Source organism: Alosa alosa, chromosome 2 (genome assembly GCF_017589495.1).
Source record: "Alosa alosa isolate M-15738 ecotype Scorff River chromosome 2, AALO_Geno_1.1, whole genome shotgun sequence".
Classification (NCBI taxonomy): domain Eukaryota; kingdom Metazoa; phylum Chordata; class Actinopteri; order Clupeiformes; family Clupeidae; genus Alosa; species Alosa alosa.
Window position 1 is genome coordinate 30,958,996 of NC_063190.1, and position 17,286 is coordinate 30,976,281.

Here is a 17,286-nt window from a genome sequence, read left to right on the forward strand (position 1 = left end):
AGCAACACAGGAGAGGCAGAAAAATACGAGAAAAAAAATGCTAGACGGTCTTTTTACAAACTCCTAATCAAAGGTTAGGATTTTGACTTTTATTAAATACAAACAAAAAATACAAGGAATGAAAACTGTCTAAGTCTAAAGGCTAAATGCTCGGTTCAAAGTCGGTCGGTCAGGCAGAACATGTCCAAGTTTGGTATTATGTCTCATCATGAAATATTGGTTCTGCTTTTTTGTTTTGCTTAGTTGTCAGTCAGCTTTTTGTTTTGCTGACAAACAGTTTCTTACAGCTGGTACATCATGTTCTTACATTCTGTCTTTACATTCTCATTTAGCATAACACACTTTAATTCTATAACACAATTTAATTTTATAAGCAAACTTTCTTATATGTTCGAGAAAAACACTCTCTACATTTAAGCAAAATCATAACAGGTTATTCTAGCAAAAACAATTTATGTTTTTAATTAAGAAAACACACTCCAATTCTAAGCTTCTAAGTTTTTAAACATTATAAGTCTAATTTGTTTCACACTGGTTGTCTATCATTATCTTGCCACATTTGCACATTTTTATTTGTTTTAGAGCAAGCTGGATTTAAGCAGTTATATGACTAAAAGTCTTTTAATAGTAAATTATGATTCTGATTCTTCATATTGTAAAGTCCCAGATCACATCTTCATATTGTAAATCTCCCCTCTTCTACTGCTACAAACACTACTATGCTACATAGCATATGGTGCATACAAATGATTTAGAATGTCATTCATAAGGATTTATTCTGGTCATTGTAAGTGCCACACACACATATTATATATTGTTTTTTTTTCAGTGCCACACTACATCAGATCATTTCATTATATATGTGGACGTTGCGTGTTAGCAAGCTCTAGCTCTACATGCATTTCATGTGTGTGCCTATGGTGTATGTTTTTTACTCATAATGATTATCAACTTTTTTTACTGCATTGCCATGAACAAAGTAAAGGCAAAAAAGGTGTTTCTTTGTTGAACAAATTGGGATGCAATGTGAGCCTTGAATTGGATGCTATGCAGGAATTTGCTAGGATCTCAAAACCGGATTATGAACATGCTTTGCCATAGAGAAACACACGATAGCGTTGGATTATAAACATGCTTTGCCACAAAAACAGACAAAAACGTGGGGTAAGTCCAGCTATATGAAGTTATTATTTTGCTGTCACTTTGTCTGTTTTATAACCTGTTTTACTTGGTATCAAATGATAGCCCTGTGTCTCCTCTTTCATCTGATATGCTTGCCATATCTATGCAATCATGGGTTCCCGAGTAATTCAAACGAGAGTAATGGGTGCGCAGGTGAACGCAGAGAAGTATAGACTTCTATGAGAGATATGGTGCAATTTGATTTAATTTCATGATTTTTAAAATTTTCATAGTTGATTCTTGATTCATAATTTTCATACTTTTCATACTTGATCGTACAGACAAGTGTGTAGTATCGTTGGAAAGCCCCGCTTCTGCTCTGTCACGCAATACAGGTTTCATCTTGCTGCGATGAACAGTTCCAGAGCAATGTAACAGAGAAGAAAGGGTGTGTTTTTTGATGCACTTTGCATCAATCGGGTTCTAAGGGTTAATAGGAAAAAGATGGCGTTCGGAGAGGGGGACATGGCACGTGCAAGGGGAACTCAAAGTCAAGCTGAAAGAGGCTAAGGAGGATTACAGAAGGGAGGTGGAACAGAAGTTGCAGGAAAACAACATGAAGGAGGCATGGGACAGCATGAAGACTATCACTGGCCTGAAGAAGAGCAGCAGCTCTGTGGAGGGGGACCTGGACAGGGCGAACCAGTTGAACCACTTCTACAACAGGTTTGACTGCCCTGCTCCAGCTCCAATGGTAGTGGTCTGTCCACCACCCCCGGCTGACTCAGACACTGCTCTTGTTTGAGTGCCTGCCCTACAACCACCTCCCAGCCTCCCAGTCTCTCCAGCTCTGCATCCCAGTGACACCCAACGACCTAAGCCACCATCACCTCACGCCCTGCCCCCGCCCTACGCCTCCTTGCCTGTGCCTGTTGAGGTGTCCACGACTCTGGCAGCCTTGACAGGGACATCAAGGAGGTGGTCATCCCCCGGCCCCCACCTCCCCTCAATACCAGTGCAACACTCACCTCCATCATCACAGGCTATCGTACCCCCACCATCACTGGATATTGCACCCCTCCCCCACATGGCGATCATGAACAATGAGGTGACAGCGACCTCAGTCAACAGCCATCAGACACACAGATCCCAGATGCACCCTGGATCTGTACTGGACTGGTCGGCCAGTCTGTTGTTGCCAGCATCCTCTTCTATGCAGTGGTATGCTGGAGAGGAAGCACAAAGAAGAAGGATGCGGGGCGACTTGACAGGCTGGTAAGGAAAGCTGGCTCTGTAGTGGGAGCTGAACTGGAGTGCATCACTTCACTATCTGACAAAAGGACCCTGAACAAACTGATCAACATCTTGGACAATAAATGTCATTCACTCCACAGCACTATTGTAAAGCAGAAGAGCCTGATCAGCTGGAGACTTCGCTCACTGCCAACAGACAGACTGAGGAAGTCATTTGTCCCCAGGGCCATTGAACTGTTCAATGCTTCACTTAAGGGAAGAGGAGAGATAGACTTCTCCGCATAGTCTGTCTGCCTCTTTACCCCCTCCATGTTTGGATACTGTCTGTCCACTAGCCACTCTTTACCACTATCTTTCTGCCTCACTGTTTGCGTGCTATATTAGCACATATGCATAACCCCTCCCTCTATGCCACAGCCAAATTGTGGTCACACTTTTCTTAATATAGTTATATATATATATATATATCTATATCTATAGATATATATATATAGATATATTGTTTTTCTATAGTTTTTTTTTATATTACCTTGCCTACTGGGCTGATATGTCCATATTTATTTTATGCTGGTCTCTAGACTTTATTCTTGCACTGTTGCACTGTTGACTTACTCATTTGCACCATCACCATGACACTCACTCACACAGAGCACCTTGCCTTACCTTACTATGCACAGAGAATCACAGGCTCAGTCCCTGCCTCAGTCATTGCAAGTGCCTCTTGATTAATCACCCACTATGTGGATACTGTTTTTAGAATTGATTTAGATTAAGTGTTATTTAGTATAATTTGTATTTTAGCATATTTAGTATATTCTTTATCTTCTACTGTCCTTATTGCTTAGTTGTGTTTTTTATATATATATATGCTAGTGGTCTTGGTGATAAAGTAAGCACGGGCACCATACCAAAATGGCTGTAAGTGGTGCTAACTGGAAGGTTTTTCCTCCAGGAAGCTTATGTTTCTTTAGTTTGCAGGGTCAGCAGACCCTGATGGGCTTAGGTCTTTCAGATGGAAAGCTGGATTGAAACGATAAGAGAATCAATAATACTCCTCCCTGCAAGAGTTCACAGAACTGGACTCAGAAGAAAAACTTTATTTTGTGGCGGTTGGCTGGAAACGCCTGAGGTCTCAAAGCAAAAAAATATCAAAGCCATTCTGAAGCTCTTTGAGGCTTCGCTAACACAGCTCGGCCAAAAGGTTAACATTGCCGCGCTGCGTCTCGGACCACAATAACGCAAGTTGCGGTGATCAGTCGGTGAGATAGAGAAATGACCAGCGTAACAAAGTGATAGGCTATGTGCTCTCATTTTCAAAGGCTGAAATGATTGGCATGTGGATCACTGAAGGCCCTGCTCTCTGCGCACTGCACCAGTGTGGCGTTCCAAAGGTGCAGCTTCCGGAATCAGGACACACACGTTTCTGGGCTCGTTTCGGATCCTTTATCCTCCTGCTCATTGATTTCATTGAAAACATCTTGATAAAAGTCAGAAAACATGATTTCAGGCTCCTCTGCAGCAGAGGAGAGCAGCAGTGCTCACAGCTTCATTTTTTCATTATATCTGTGTGAGGGCTGGATCCCATGGGGTAAATTTATGGTCTCTCCAGCTCATGTCTCACCAATACATCTCCCTTTTGTTTGGAAGGAATGACACTGGAATACTGATCAGGGCTCATGGTTTCAGAATGTGCACACCTGCTCAGTCTTAATATTGGAAGCACCATATATGGTTTAGGAATATGCATATCCCCTCAGGGTACCGTGGGGTCTTAAAAATGTCTTAAAATAGGGAAATCTTTGCATCAGATCAGATTTTCACTTTACGTTTCACACATTGTTGTGCAGCTGCAGTGCACTATGGGGTAGTTTAGCTGCCCTGGGAGTAATTTGTGGGAGTCCTTTCGCCTAACGCATCCTGTGTTCTGACAAATCCCACGAGTGATTTGCCTTTCGGACCGGCCTGGGTCGAACCCACTGACACAAACAGCGCATCTCTGGAGGTGATAAAACAGCTGTGTTTAATGATTAGATACAGTCATCACCACCCTATCTGTACAGCACTGGCTTCTATTTACCTTGTCTCACTACATCATAAAGTGTGCTACAAGACTCTCTTATCTGATCTGGACAGAGCCCCGGGAAGCTGGAACGCTAAGCTGTACATCCAGATAGTGGCTGTTCCAGTTCTAGAACTTTACCCATACAGACACTTTAAAAAAAGGGAAAGGGTGATGTCGATGTGAATTGGAGTTCAGAGAGTTATAGAGATGTGCTTTGTTTAGTTTTACTCTTCCACTGTGGGCCAAGCCCAGTGTTTCTGTGCAAATGCAAATGTGGGGGGAGAGTACATTTGCAATTTAAAATCCAAGGTGATATTGGCCTGTCGGTAAAGCCTCCGCTAAAGCTCAGTTCAAAGCATGTGTCTCTGTCAGCTTTAACTGCTCGCGAAGAAAACACCCTCATGCATACACACACACACACACAAAACATGCGTACAAACACACAGACACACACACATGCACACGCACCCGTGCACATACACACACAAACACACACGCCCACAAACATACACACACAAATGCACTCACACACAAACACACACACACACCACCGCAATTAATTAGTGCTACACAGAGATAACAGTGAAATGAAACAAATGAGTTGTGTAGATTGGAGAGTACAGTCAGGCTTGATTGAGCAGTCTGATCTGACGACAGCAGAGGACAATCTGCTGGTATAACACACATCAAAGTCATTATTAGATTAAGGGACGAGTTTTGCTTGCGAGCAGATGTTAGTTAGGGCTGGGGTTACAGAAACAACCACTTCTTCTTGATACACGTGTAACGTGCATCTGAGAAAGAGAGAGAGGAAGAGAGAGGAAGAAAGAAAGAGAGGAAGAGAGAGGAAGAAAGAAAGAGAGAGAGGAAGAGAGAGGAAGAAAGAGAGAGAGGAAGAGAGAGAGCGAAAGACAGGGAGAGAGTTGTTTTTCACTCGGTTTGTCAGTAAAAAGGCCAGACCTATGGAGGAAGAAACGCGAGAGCAAATGTGTCATTTATTGAGATCAATACCATCCTCCAAGGCCAGCCACCTAAGCACAATGGTGGTCCCTGTGAATAGGCATATTATATCTGCAGTCAGCGAAGGGGATAAATTCATATATTCTTCCATTCAGTTTAGTGAATAGAAAAGAGGTGAAAAAAACATCCTGTACCTCACCGCGCTTATTATCTCTATGGTGAGCAAATGAGATTGTGTGCACTGGCTCACCTCTGACTCTCCACATACAGCCTAGACTTGTATGGGGGATTGCAAGAGGCAATTGTAAAACAATTCTCCTTTTCAATCTCTCACGTGCCTCAACCCACCATGGTGCTCACTCTCCATATGGCTTTCATCTGTTTGCTACGAACAAAAAAAAGATATTCAGACCATCATCCAGTGGTGTGTTTAGAAAAGAGTTCATATTTTATTTTTGATCACTCCTCATCAACATTTCCCCATCACAATGCCAAGCACATCTTGCTGTCATTTTTCTAAAAGGTTATTTTCGTGAGTCTGATGCCAACACAAAAATTAAGGACTTGTATTTCAACAGGAAAGGAAAAAAGTAAGCTTCAAATCAAAGAGGGACAATTTCAACAGAATTCCACTACAAATACAGGACTAAAACCAAATACTCAGAACTGACTCAAACACCACTTCAACAAAATAATCAGTTTATCTGCACAAATATATCATACAGGTATTTATTATTTATATCAGTTATTTTCAGTCATTATTATTGTTAATACAAATCCATTCATGTATGAAAAAGCCTTTGTAAATTGTGACACTCTCTCTACAATTGTGCTATGCCGAATTACTTCAATTAGGAAAAACGTACCGAAATAAACCACTCTCTGAATCAATTCAACACATATGCTAATGATTCTAAATGGTAAAGTATAATAATGTGGTATGGTAAGACAACACATTGTGTTTAAGAATGTAATCTTTGTGCTCTTAACTAATAGTTTCAAAAACATGAAGCAAGACGTTTGGGCAGATTGGCACTGAAGTGGAACTGTCTCCCATTGTGGGCCTTGTCATCTCAGCAGTCAGAAGCTTTGATTGGGTGCCTCAGATGCTGCCTGAACCACACTGTTATGTGTGGGGTGGTGGGTGGGATAAAATGAGACAGGAAGTGATTAATGATGGTTTGACATATTTGCCGACATAGCTCCTGTGAGCTGCTGATTAGCGAGCAACCATCTTGTCATTGCTGATTCACTGTAAATATTTAAATATGCTCCGAGTTTAGAGGCTAACAATTTGATATATTGTGTGGGGTATATCATATTGTGTATAGGGTTTGCAGAGCAGGCGAAAACAAACACCATAAACTAGTTGATTTAATGCCATATTCCTCTTTGTGCACATGTCTTCCTATACTATCCTATCAAATAATCAACTCAATGTAAACCATGTTCAAAACTCAAAAATGTGTGCTGTTCCCACACACACTGAAAATACTCAATATCAAACTAATAAAACTACGTAATAATTCCATTGCCAACCATTTAAAACAGACAGACTGGAAGAACAGATAATATGACTTGTGAAACAATTTTGTGATTTCTTTGTAAAATTGTTTGCAATTGTTCTTGTAAAAACAATTGCGAATAAATAACATGGCTCTGACTCGTAAGTCTGCTCTGTCTGTCCTTTATGGCTTGCTGTCTCTGTAGTGTTTTCTGGCTCCCTGTGTGCCCCATGGCTGCTGGGTAGCACACAAAAGCCAGACAGTTGGTGAGAATCCTCAAAGCGACAATTCCTTTCAATACAGTCAGATGGGAAACATCTACCAATGTGCGACATAAAGTAATTAATCTATTCTTTCTTAATAATGACCTCCTTCATAATTAAAAACAAACAAATCATGTTATCAGGTTATTAGAAAAGGAGAGTCAAAGCTTAAGGAACGACAAGGCTGCACATTGTCCAGATTTTTGTCCTGTGAAGGGATGCAAAATAACACAGAAATCATATTAAGATGGAAGACATTATAACATTGATTGTAAGCAATGGAACCAGGCCAAACTAGCCTTCATCACCTGATCTCAAAAATTTACTCAGAAATTAAACAACTCATTGTACAATTCCTTTCCATTGCACGTGACCCTGCAAAACAATTAGGCTTAACATGGTGGAAAAGCTAAATAAATAGGGACCCGGGACTCTAGGCCCAAGTGATCGGGTAATAACAGAGTAAAAGGTAAGGCAGACAACGCAGAGTATTTGCACATAACTATTTAAAATAGCAAAGGAGAGAAGAGAATCATATCTGGCATGTAGTGCAAGAGTCACTATTTTGGGCAAGCTCCCCTTTTTTGTTTTCCTATTTCCCCACAAAAGTATGCCTTTTAAAAAACCTCCAAACAGCTTCTTTATTGCAGCAGATGAGTCCCAAAAATGACCAAACTCCTGTTTTTGTTATTATTTTTTTTAGAAAATTAAGATCTTCCCTTCGCCTTTCCTGTAGGAATCCAGAGAGAGCAGTCAGTGAATCCATTTGGCAGTAGTTCAGTGGCGGGTGAGCGGAACACCGCAGTGCAACGTTTTTCTTCTTTTTTCTTCCTCCCTTCCTCCTCCTCTCTCTCTCTCTCTCTCTCTCTCTCTCTTTCTCCCATTCTCTCTCTCTCTCCCTCTCGGTGTGGCCTGATGCGTGCTGCTGGCTGGCCTACGGTGCCCGTCACATGCCCGTGGTGCTCAGGCCCATGCTGGCGGCTTGGCTCATGCAGGGGAGAGTCTGTGAGGCTTTGGGGAAGTCGTGGGTGACCACGCGGCCGTTCTCGCCGCCGCTGCCCGTGCCACTGATTCGGCTCAGCGTGGAGCTCAGCATGGCTGCGTCAATGATTTGCTACGAGGAGAGAGGGAACAAAAACACACGGTCAGTTAGTCACAAGATTCAAGAGATTAATTTGTCACATTTATACAGTTACAGTATATACAGTATATTTATGCTATTGTTGCTATTTTCCTTAATGTAATCTTACCAACTGTTTCCTGTTAATCTGTAACTAATGTATTGGTTTTTTTTTGTAAGTCACTTTGGACAAAAGCGTCTGCTAAATTCCATAACCATAACCATAACTAAGTGAAATGTAAACCTGGTCAACTCCGTGATTGTGAAAATTCGATAATAAGATGAGCCTAATTATAATTCATAATAACAATAATATGATATGAATACTGCTGACAATAAGTTCTCCCGACAGTGTGTGATGAAACCGTTTCTACAGGGTGTGGTGGAACATTCCAGAGTCCAAAAAGTAAAAAGTTCTGCTGAGTTTGTGTTCTACCCCGCTCACTACTCCAGAACCCTTTTCATCCTTCAAAAACTTGCCTTGTTGGTAAACATCTAATCCGAATAATTAAAGGGGAAGACTTACTTTAAAAGGGTCTTGGAGCCCTAAGTCAATTATGAACACTTAAAATATATATCATAAACAACAATAACAACAACAGCTTGTTACTGGCAGAGTATTGATAGTACCTCACAGGAAAACAACCACTTTTTATGTCCATGGGGAATTTGTACTAATGGAAGAATAGCTACATCTGAAGATTTCTCCTCTCTTGCCCTGACACTGGGCTTTAAGGAAAAAACTCCTGCAATGAAAAAATAATAGTCCTTTGCCATAACAATAATGAAAGCAGTAGTGTGCTTGCTTGGAGCCCACTCTCTATCACATTAGTTTAACATAATGAAACCCTGTAGGCTTGAAACTGTAGCTAATGATCTGGATGTTGGCTTGAACATCCTTTCTGAATAAATGATTTAAATCCAGTGCACTTCAATGGATCCGGAAGATTATCTTCTTGGGCTGACGACGTAGCCTAATCAGACTGTTCAGGGCAGTGATTTGTGGCTGTGATACTTTAAATTTGGCAGTCACATGATTGTGATGTCGACCCAATGAATCTTGTAAACACTTTCAAGAGCGCTGCCATTTGGGTCTGAAAGCAGCTCCTGGGAGGTTAAACTGCCTGTGACTACATTACTGGACTGTTACTAAACAGGCGACTCTTGTGTGTGTTCTTAAGATGATGTAATGGAACAGACAGCTTCAAAAGCCACTTATGAACTTATCAAACTAAAGCGCTTCAGCGACAAGTCAGTTAAGCAAATGTATGGCACCTCCTTGTATAGTGGTGCATGCATGCATGTGTCAGAGTAGGAAGGGATGTCTCTCTCGCTCTTTCACTAACACATATACACACTCTCTCACACTGTGTGTGTGTCCGTGCGTGTGTGTCTCAGTGCATCTGTGTATTAAGTGCAACACCTTCATCCGCTGCGACTCGATTCTGGATTTGTAACAGAACTCGACCAGGGCCACGAGCATGGCCAGACCCAGGCCTCCGATGAGGATGTAGAAGACTCCAGCCACATTACTGAGGCTCAGAGCGCTGGTCTTATCCTAGATAACACACAGTCATCTTTAGCTTTTCATGAAATGGATGCAGACCCAAATTACACACAACAAGGCACCTCAAAGACAATAAAAAACACACTCACTCTAATAAATTCCACTCATTCTTACATACACACTGACATTTGCATTACTTTAAAAATATAACATAACACAGCATATATAACATAATATAGCAAGCACAATTTACTTTTAATGCTAGATAGCAACGGTAACTAAGACAGAATTCACAAAAACATGCAGGTCCATGCACAGATCACTTGGATTTCCATCAATCTGACTGACTAATACTACTCTGTATGTACAGAACAGGTATGCATAATTAATGAAAAATATGAATATAACAATGATAAGAAAAAAGGATATTCTATGGTGATTGAACTCCCCAATATCTTTAAAGGATCCTTCATTAAACGGTTGAAATAGTTTATATATAAGTGCATATATTGGGGGGGCCATGCAGTATATGGATCCAGAGTTGGATTGTTGTCGTAAAAAGCCTCCGGGCATACACGCTTAATTATTTAGAGCTGGAGAACATATAGAGTCTAGGGGGAGGCCACTGGGAGAGGCTAATCCTGTAGCTAACCCTGGGGGTTAGGCATCACCACATGAAGGGCTCTGGGCATCAGTGTCATGCATCAGCCTGGTGACCCCCTTTGAGGTCTCATCCAGCATGCACATTGTCTTGGGACAGGATACAGGGTGAACACCACTGGAGGGGGGCTCTTTGGGGAAGCAAACCAGTTATAAGAAGGGGGTGGGGGTGAGAGGTGGGGGGTATTTTCATCTCACTGCCCTTTATCTCCAAACGGTCATTTGCTCTGGCCTCTTAGAAAGGGCCGATTTCTACACCGGCAAGCCTTTCAGAACAAAAGGCAACACAGGCTTATCAGGTGGGGGAAAAAAACAAACCACGCCATGAGATACAACGTGATTGAAGAGGAAAATGTTTGAAGAGGATAGATATTTTTTGTACAGGCCTTTGAAGTAATCTTTACTGTATGCACATTAGGCATTTTCCCTGAGGTATTTGCTTAGTTTAAATATTTAATTGAATATATGGATCTCTGAAAACATCACACTGAGCCGTTTCATTCTTGGCTCTTTGTCTGTTTTAATGTTTCGTAATGAATAAAACTGACTCATTTCAAATGGACCAACAATTTTTTTAATTTCTTTTCTCATCTAAGCTTTAGCTGCCGAGCTGCATAGCGAAGGCTAGCACTGTGTAGGGCCCTAAATGGCCCTTTTAGATGGCTCACGAGGCTTTTTCTAGAAGATTCTCACAAGTTGTTGACACCAGAGCAAAGTGGGCAAATGGCAGATTGGAGACAAAGCGCTTGAAGAGAGAGCTGAGTGGCAGGGGAGAGGAAGAGAGACCTTTGACGAGGCATTAATGCTGGAGTCTTGGTGTTAAGTAGAGGACCAACGTGAGGACTGACCTTTCTTCCGGAGTCCTTGCTTCCACATTCCCCTTTATCGTACCACCATTTGTTTTTCATTTTGTCTAAGACGGCTTGCTCATTGAGTTTCAACACCGCTAGGTTTACAGGGATTCTTCAACCAGGGAAATAACATAAATAACATTAAGCATGTTATCTTATGTTATTCAGAACATAGTAGTAAGCATACACCCATAATAATGTATTGATGTGTTCTACAGATAGTCTACAGATAGAAAAGAAAATCACAAACACATTTTGAAAGTTGTCACTGCCAAAGTGATATGCGTTAATACTCCATCTAGCTTGGCTTGCTTTCTCCCTACTGCAAGATGTGTATTACAATATCACTTTGGGTAACCGGCAAGATTTGAAAACACTCAGTTATGCACTTTTTTTTTTTTTGGTCAAAATCTATGTGGCCACTTTGTGAAACACAACACGTGCCAACTTCATAATCCCTATTTCCTTTTTACACGCATTAATTCACCCAATTTGCTGAAAAAATAAAGGGAAATCCAAATGAGCTCTAATCAACCCATGAACGTTGTGGGGAAAGCACGTTTCTCCACGTGGGGATAGCGCTCAGGAATTTGGGGGATGCAGCCGATGTGTTTGCTAGCGGTAGTTGCCGGTTACCCCCTGCTGGTGGTGGTTACCCGCTGGTTCACTCATACTGGGTCTGACCTTGGAGTCCCCGCCCCCGCTGCCGCACTCTCCCTTGTCGTACCACCATTTGTTTTTCAATTTGTCCAACAGGCCCTGCTCGTTCAGTTTAAGTACTGCCAGGTTTACTGCGTTTCTTGAAATGATAATAAAATAATTCTTGGTCAGCATAAATGGAGATGTGATAATGGCGAGGCAGAGGTGTTATTAGTAGGAACTCAAATTTTGGAAAAGAGAAGTAAAAAGGAAAAGTAATAAATATCTGATTTATGTACCTGGCTCTGTGTGTAAAAACAGAAAAGCAACTGCACTGGCTCTGTGTGTAAAAACAGTAAAGCAACTGCACTGGTATTTTTGGTTCTGGTAATGTGTAATAATGCTGTGTGACCAAACTGTGGCAGATTTTACCAAGCAAGACAAGAACTTTTGGAAGAGAAATATAAGGATTACCAATGCTCTGGATTTGAACTCGGAGCACACACACACCCATCACCAACCCCCCCCCCCCCCACACACACACACACACACTGCAGAAAACTGCAGAAAGCTTAGTCGGGTCATTATCATGCTAATATTCAAATTAGTTTACTACTTCACTGCAGTTACACATTAACTAAAGGTTACATTTTGGGAGGCCGCTGTGGCAAATCACTACTGTGATCCAATTACTGGTTTCCCCATTAATCTTTTCCCCCTTCAAAATCAGGGCACAATCCAGAGCATTTGTAACACCTCACACACCCCACTCCTCGTCTTTATCTTTGTTGGTATCTTCACTGGTATGGATAACCCTTTTCTCTGCATTGCAGGGAGACGTGCCAAGCAGCAATGGATAAACATACCTACGGTGGGTCGAGCCCTCTGGCCTAAGTGCTGTAAAGTGTCTTTCTCAGTAAAACCCCTGAGTTGCTTCAGGTGCCGTGAGCACGGGCCTGAAAGAGCTCAGTGTGCTAATGGATGCTGGACAGAGTAAAGATGCATCTTGCATATGAGCCATCACAAAGAAAGGCGGGATTCATCGAGACGTGATTGACCCAAAACAGAAATGAGAAATGTGGAATGAGGTGCGGAAGAGACGTGAGAGAGTAAACATTTCAAACTCAAATGCAAATGGTTTGAAGTGCTACACTTACAGTAACATTCCAGGTAGTTGCAACATTAACAATTGATGGCAATGGATATCATAAATGTATGTAAATAATGCATAGAAAACCATAGTAGATACCAGTAGATAAACAGAAGAAAGAGAACATTATTTTATTATAAACATTATAAAGTTGCTTTGATAGTTCTAACCATGCAACCAATAGTCCAATACCATACTAACTATAAAAAGATAAAAAGAGAGCTTTATCAAAGTAGTATTTACACTACATGACATTTTTAAAAAGTTCTGATAAACATTTATATGTTTGCATGTTAATTGTGTATGGTGCAGGGCGCAAACACGATCACAAGGACGTGGTGCTTCGAGATGTAACAGCCACTCAAGTGTTCTGATACGCAAAATAGAGGAGGGGTGGCGATAAAGAGTTCACCTTGAATTTTGCACTTGGGAAGACATCTAAAGCTGTTTACTCACTTATAAAACAAATATACTGTGTAGCAGTATAATACACTAAATAAAATATTTTCATCCAAAAACGCACTTGTAGTATCAAACCTTCAAAGTTTGAAACTAAGCTGTGCTTTAATGTCACCTTTAGGCACATTCTGCACTTGGAACGCACCAAGTGGACAACAAAATTGTCAATAGCACAATACCAACACACCTCAGTGGTGATGGAGACGCTGCATTAATCAAGTTATCATGGCATGATGCCCCCCCTGTGGTTAACAAGGTAGGTGAGATGAAGTTCATGGGCTGCAATTATTTTTGGGTTGTTGCATCTGATCTGTTATCAGAGACACTGATACCGACATGTCTCCATGTTCTTAAAAGAACATGTAAAGATATTTACTGTAGATACGACTCCTCTCTGCAGAGATATACTGAAAATGCATATCTGTGCTTTTGTGGATTAATATTAATACTGAACTTTAACTACCCTACTTAGGGTACTTAGTAGGATACTTAAAAGCTAAGGCTATTGGCCTGACTATACTCTTCAGAGCAACTGCCTTTTCAAAGCTCAAATTTGCTCACAAACTATGAATACACCTAGATTTGAAAGCTGATATTAGATACTTTGAAACAGCTTAACAGATGTTTATCACCTAGTTATTTAAATATCAAGAACAGAAAAGAACATTTCAGTTATTCCACTGCTGATCACTCATTACAATATAATACCACCAACCAAGACAAATGTAGAAGACAGCTAAAAAAAATCTACACGGAAATTTACAAAAAAATTTTTTTATTAATAGGCTGTCATTAGTTCTCGCTCCTTGCAACAGTCTTTGCGCACCTACAATATATATAGCCCAATAGGTAAACAAGATCATGATGAGTTTCCTTTATAAGCCCACACAATCAATCTCATGCGAATGAAGTGACACATCACTTGTCTTAGCAGAAACCTTCGGAAAGTACTCAGGGTAATATTACTCACGGGTGAAGTAGATAAAGTCAGTTCGGAGAAGCCGTGACAACTTACATAGCCTACTGACAGGTCTACATTATAGAGTTTTGTATTGACGTCTTATATGGGTACATGTGGGAACTTTTACTGCAAGCCCTAAGTGCTTTTCTTGCACTGTGTTACCATAATCTGTTATATGATGAGGGATCAGGACTACAGTATGTCTTTAAAGGCATGTGCCCTTGATACTTAAGGCACAATACAGCTTATGCATGGGCGTAGATTTGCGTGGGGACCGAAGGACGTGTCCACACCAATGTCAAATTACGACTGAAATGTCCCCACCAATATTCAGGTTGAAATGGGGGGAAAAGCGCTCACATGCGCTACACAAAGAGTTAAATAATTTCTCACTTCAGTGCTGCGGATCATCTCGTACAGATCTTGTAATGTGCAGTAGCCTATAAGGGTAAATCGCGCTGATTTGAAGTTACCTATAATAACTACCAGTGAGCCGCAGTCTCCTGGGCAGCATGGCGCAGCGCTTCAGCTTCACTTCACTACAAGGCATATGAAGTGTGCCAAATTCACTCATTCTTCTCTGTTGAACTCCTTGAGAAGTAGGCTACTCATCACACATGTGTCACATGAAAGAGCCTTTTCTCAGCTTTTAAACGGTGCTATAGCCACTATTTGCTGTGATAAACAGTTTGCGAGAAAAATAACTTCTAGATTTAATAATTATTCTCTGCGCCCATCTCCACATCCATTTGTGTCGGTGGAATATCGTAGGCCTGCACACTCTTCACGCAACACATGACAAACCATATATCAGAATAAACAGCAGACCTTATCGAACACAACGGTGTAATGCATTCTCGTGTATAGTTAGCTGTTCCAGAGTAATCCGGTTTTGAAATAAATTGTAGCAAAATTCAACATGGTCTTTCGGCTTTAAGCATTTCTTAAAACTGAGCTGCGCTTATATCGCCTAGATATCTGTAAATATTAGAATCAGAGAATATACAGGCAGCTCATGGTTCAGAGTTTGTCAATGTAGCCTTAATGATTTTGTTCACAAAATGCTAAGCGTGCATGTATTTAAGGTTCTTAAAACTGAGCTGTGCTTAAATGGGTCAATGATTTCATAACAGACCAAATAGAAAATAAATGTTAAATGTTAAATATAGCCTACATATCTATACATATTGTGTGTCCCCACCAAAGCTCAGACCAAACCTACGCCTACCTATAAGTGTTAGTCCCTGAAAAGCAATTAGGCACGTCCTCCAGCTGACTTTAAAGGCCTCATAACTGTAATATCACATAATGAGTACTTTGCAAAGGCACATAAAATGCAAAAATGACAGTGAATGTTGAAATATATCCTGTGATATATAAGGATGAATGAAACACTGTTATTCATGTATGTACTTAATAACGATGACTTTCAGGCAGGAGAAGAAGAGGATTGTGAGCATGTGAGTGTGGAGAGTATAGGGAATAAAAGCACAATGAGATGTGAACAGGACAAGAGAAGGGGACATCACACACATTCCAGGGAGCTATGAGGCAAGAGAGGTCTATGTTCTGTTTACAATTAACATGGAACTGCTAGAGAAGGGCAATCTAGCCTGAGATAATACTATACTCTCAAAATAAAAATGTTTTAAAGGCATACTGATTTTAAATTCAAATACTAATAACTTCTGAGCTAGTTGAGATGATTCTAAGAATGACTATTCCCCTTACATTTAAGATGAGGGAGCACATTGTGGTAAATATCCTCTCCTGCCTCAGGTAAGCCTTTGCATTCACAATTAGATAAGCCATCAACAAAGGACTGCCATGGTGGGAAGGTTATGAGAAAGAACATTACCTTAAGGGTGATCCTTTGGGTGTGGCTACTCCGTAGCCCTTGGAATCCAGGTTGCCCCCCACTTTCATGGTATCGCAGGGCTTGCGTTGCTCGATATACTCATTCATGGTAGATTCCAGCAAGTATGCATACTTCCCCTTAGATTTCCTGACTCGGGCCACCCCCTCATCAGTAGTCTTCACAAACACTGAAGGATCGGCCGACTTCATGTACGACCACATCTTCTCAAACACGGCTATCTTGGATCTCTACAGAAACAAATATAAGAGAACATTAATCCACATCCATGTACACACTTGAATGTACAGTACACATATTTCCAAACAATTATGTGAATTGCTGCTGCAAAAGGTAAATCTACTGAATACTGTAATTGAAATACAACTAAAAGCAGTGAAACACTTGTCCCAGTGTAACATAATAATAATGGAGACACATTGTGTGTGATCACTGATTAACTTGCCCTCACATCCTTCATAGTCATACTATCACATTGTCAAAGTTGCATTCCAAAAATCGTTATTGCAGGTGTACAGCAGAATCAACGCTAAGATTAATTTTACTTCTTCAAACGGCTGATTGACACCATGGCAATTAACACAGATGTGCTGGATGATTCATGCAACTAAATGATATGTTGTGAAACACTAGAAATCCTGAGCTCTGCAGTCATGCATTTTGTTTTGACTGGAAAACAGAGTGGGAGCGGCAGAAAAAGGCAAGCTAAGTCTGAATCTAGCATACAGAGAGTAAACTATAATCTAGCATACAGAGAGTAAACTATAAATGTATTACGATCACACAATTTGCCATGTCATTGTCTTTCGGCCTACAGGGTCAACAGTGTGGGGCTGTTCATTAGGAGTTGAGTGGGAAAAGCTGACACACTCATCGCAGGGTTTGCACTTCCTATTT

General features: G+C 40.9%; 1 protein-coding gene across 3 annotated transcripts in view; it reads right to left on the bottom strand.

Moving 5' to 3' along the window:
- Positions 1-5,823: 5,823 nt before the first annotated feature.
- gria1b (glutamate receptor, ionotropic, AMPA 1b) overlaps positions 5,824-17,286 on the bottom strand; it is a 49,829-nt gene continuing 38,366 nt past the window's right edge. The window contains exons 13-16 of one of the 3 annotated variants that reach the window (XM_048227902.1): positions 16,372-16,619; positions 11,302-11,416; positions 9,710-9,844; positions 5,824-8,280 (exon numbers count right to left, since the gene is read on the bottom strand). In XM_048227902.1, coding sequence (XP_048083859.1) covers positions 8,113-8,280; positions 9,710-9,844; positions 11,302-11,416; positions 16,372-16,619 — 666 coding nt within the window. In that variant the 3' untranslated portion in view covers positions 5,824-8,112. Of the gene's footprint in view, positions 8,281-9,709; positions 11,417-11,988; positions 12,104-16,371; positions 16,620-17,286 lie in introns of those variants that run through there. The other 2 variants (XM_048227893.1, XM_048227910.1) reach the window with 2 other exon arrangements.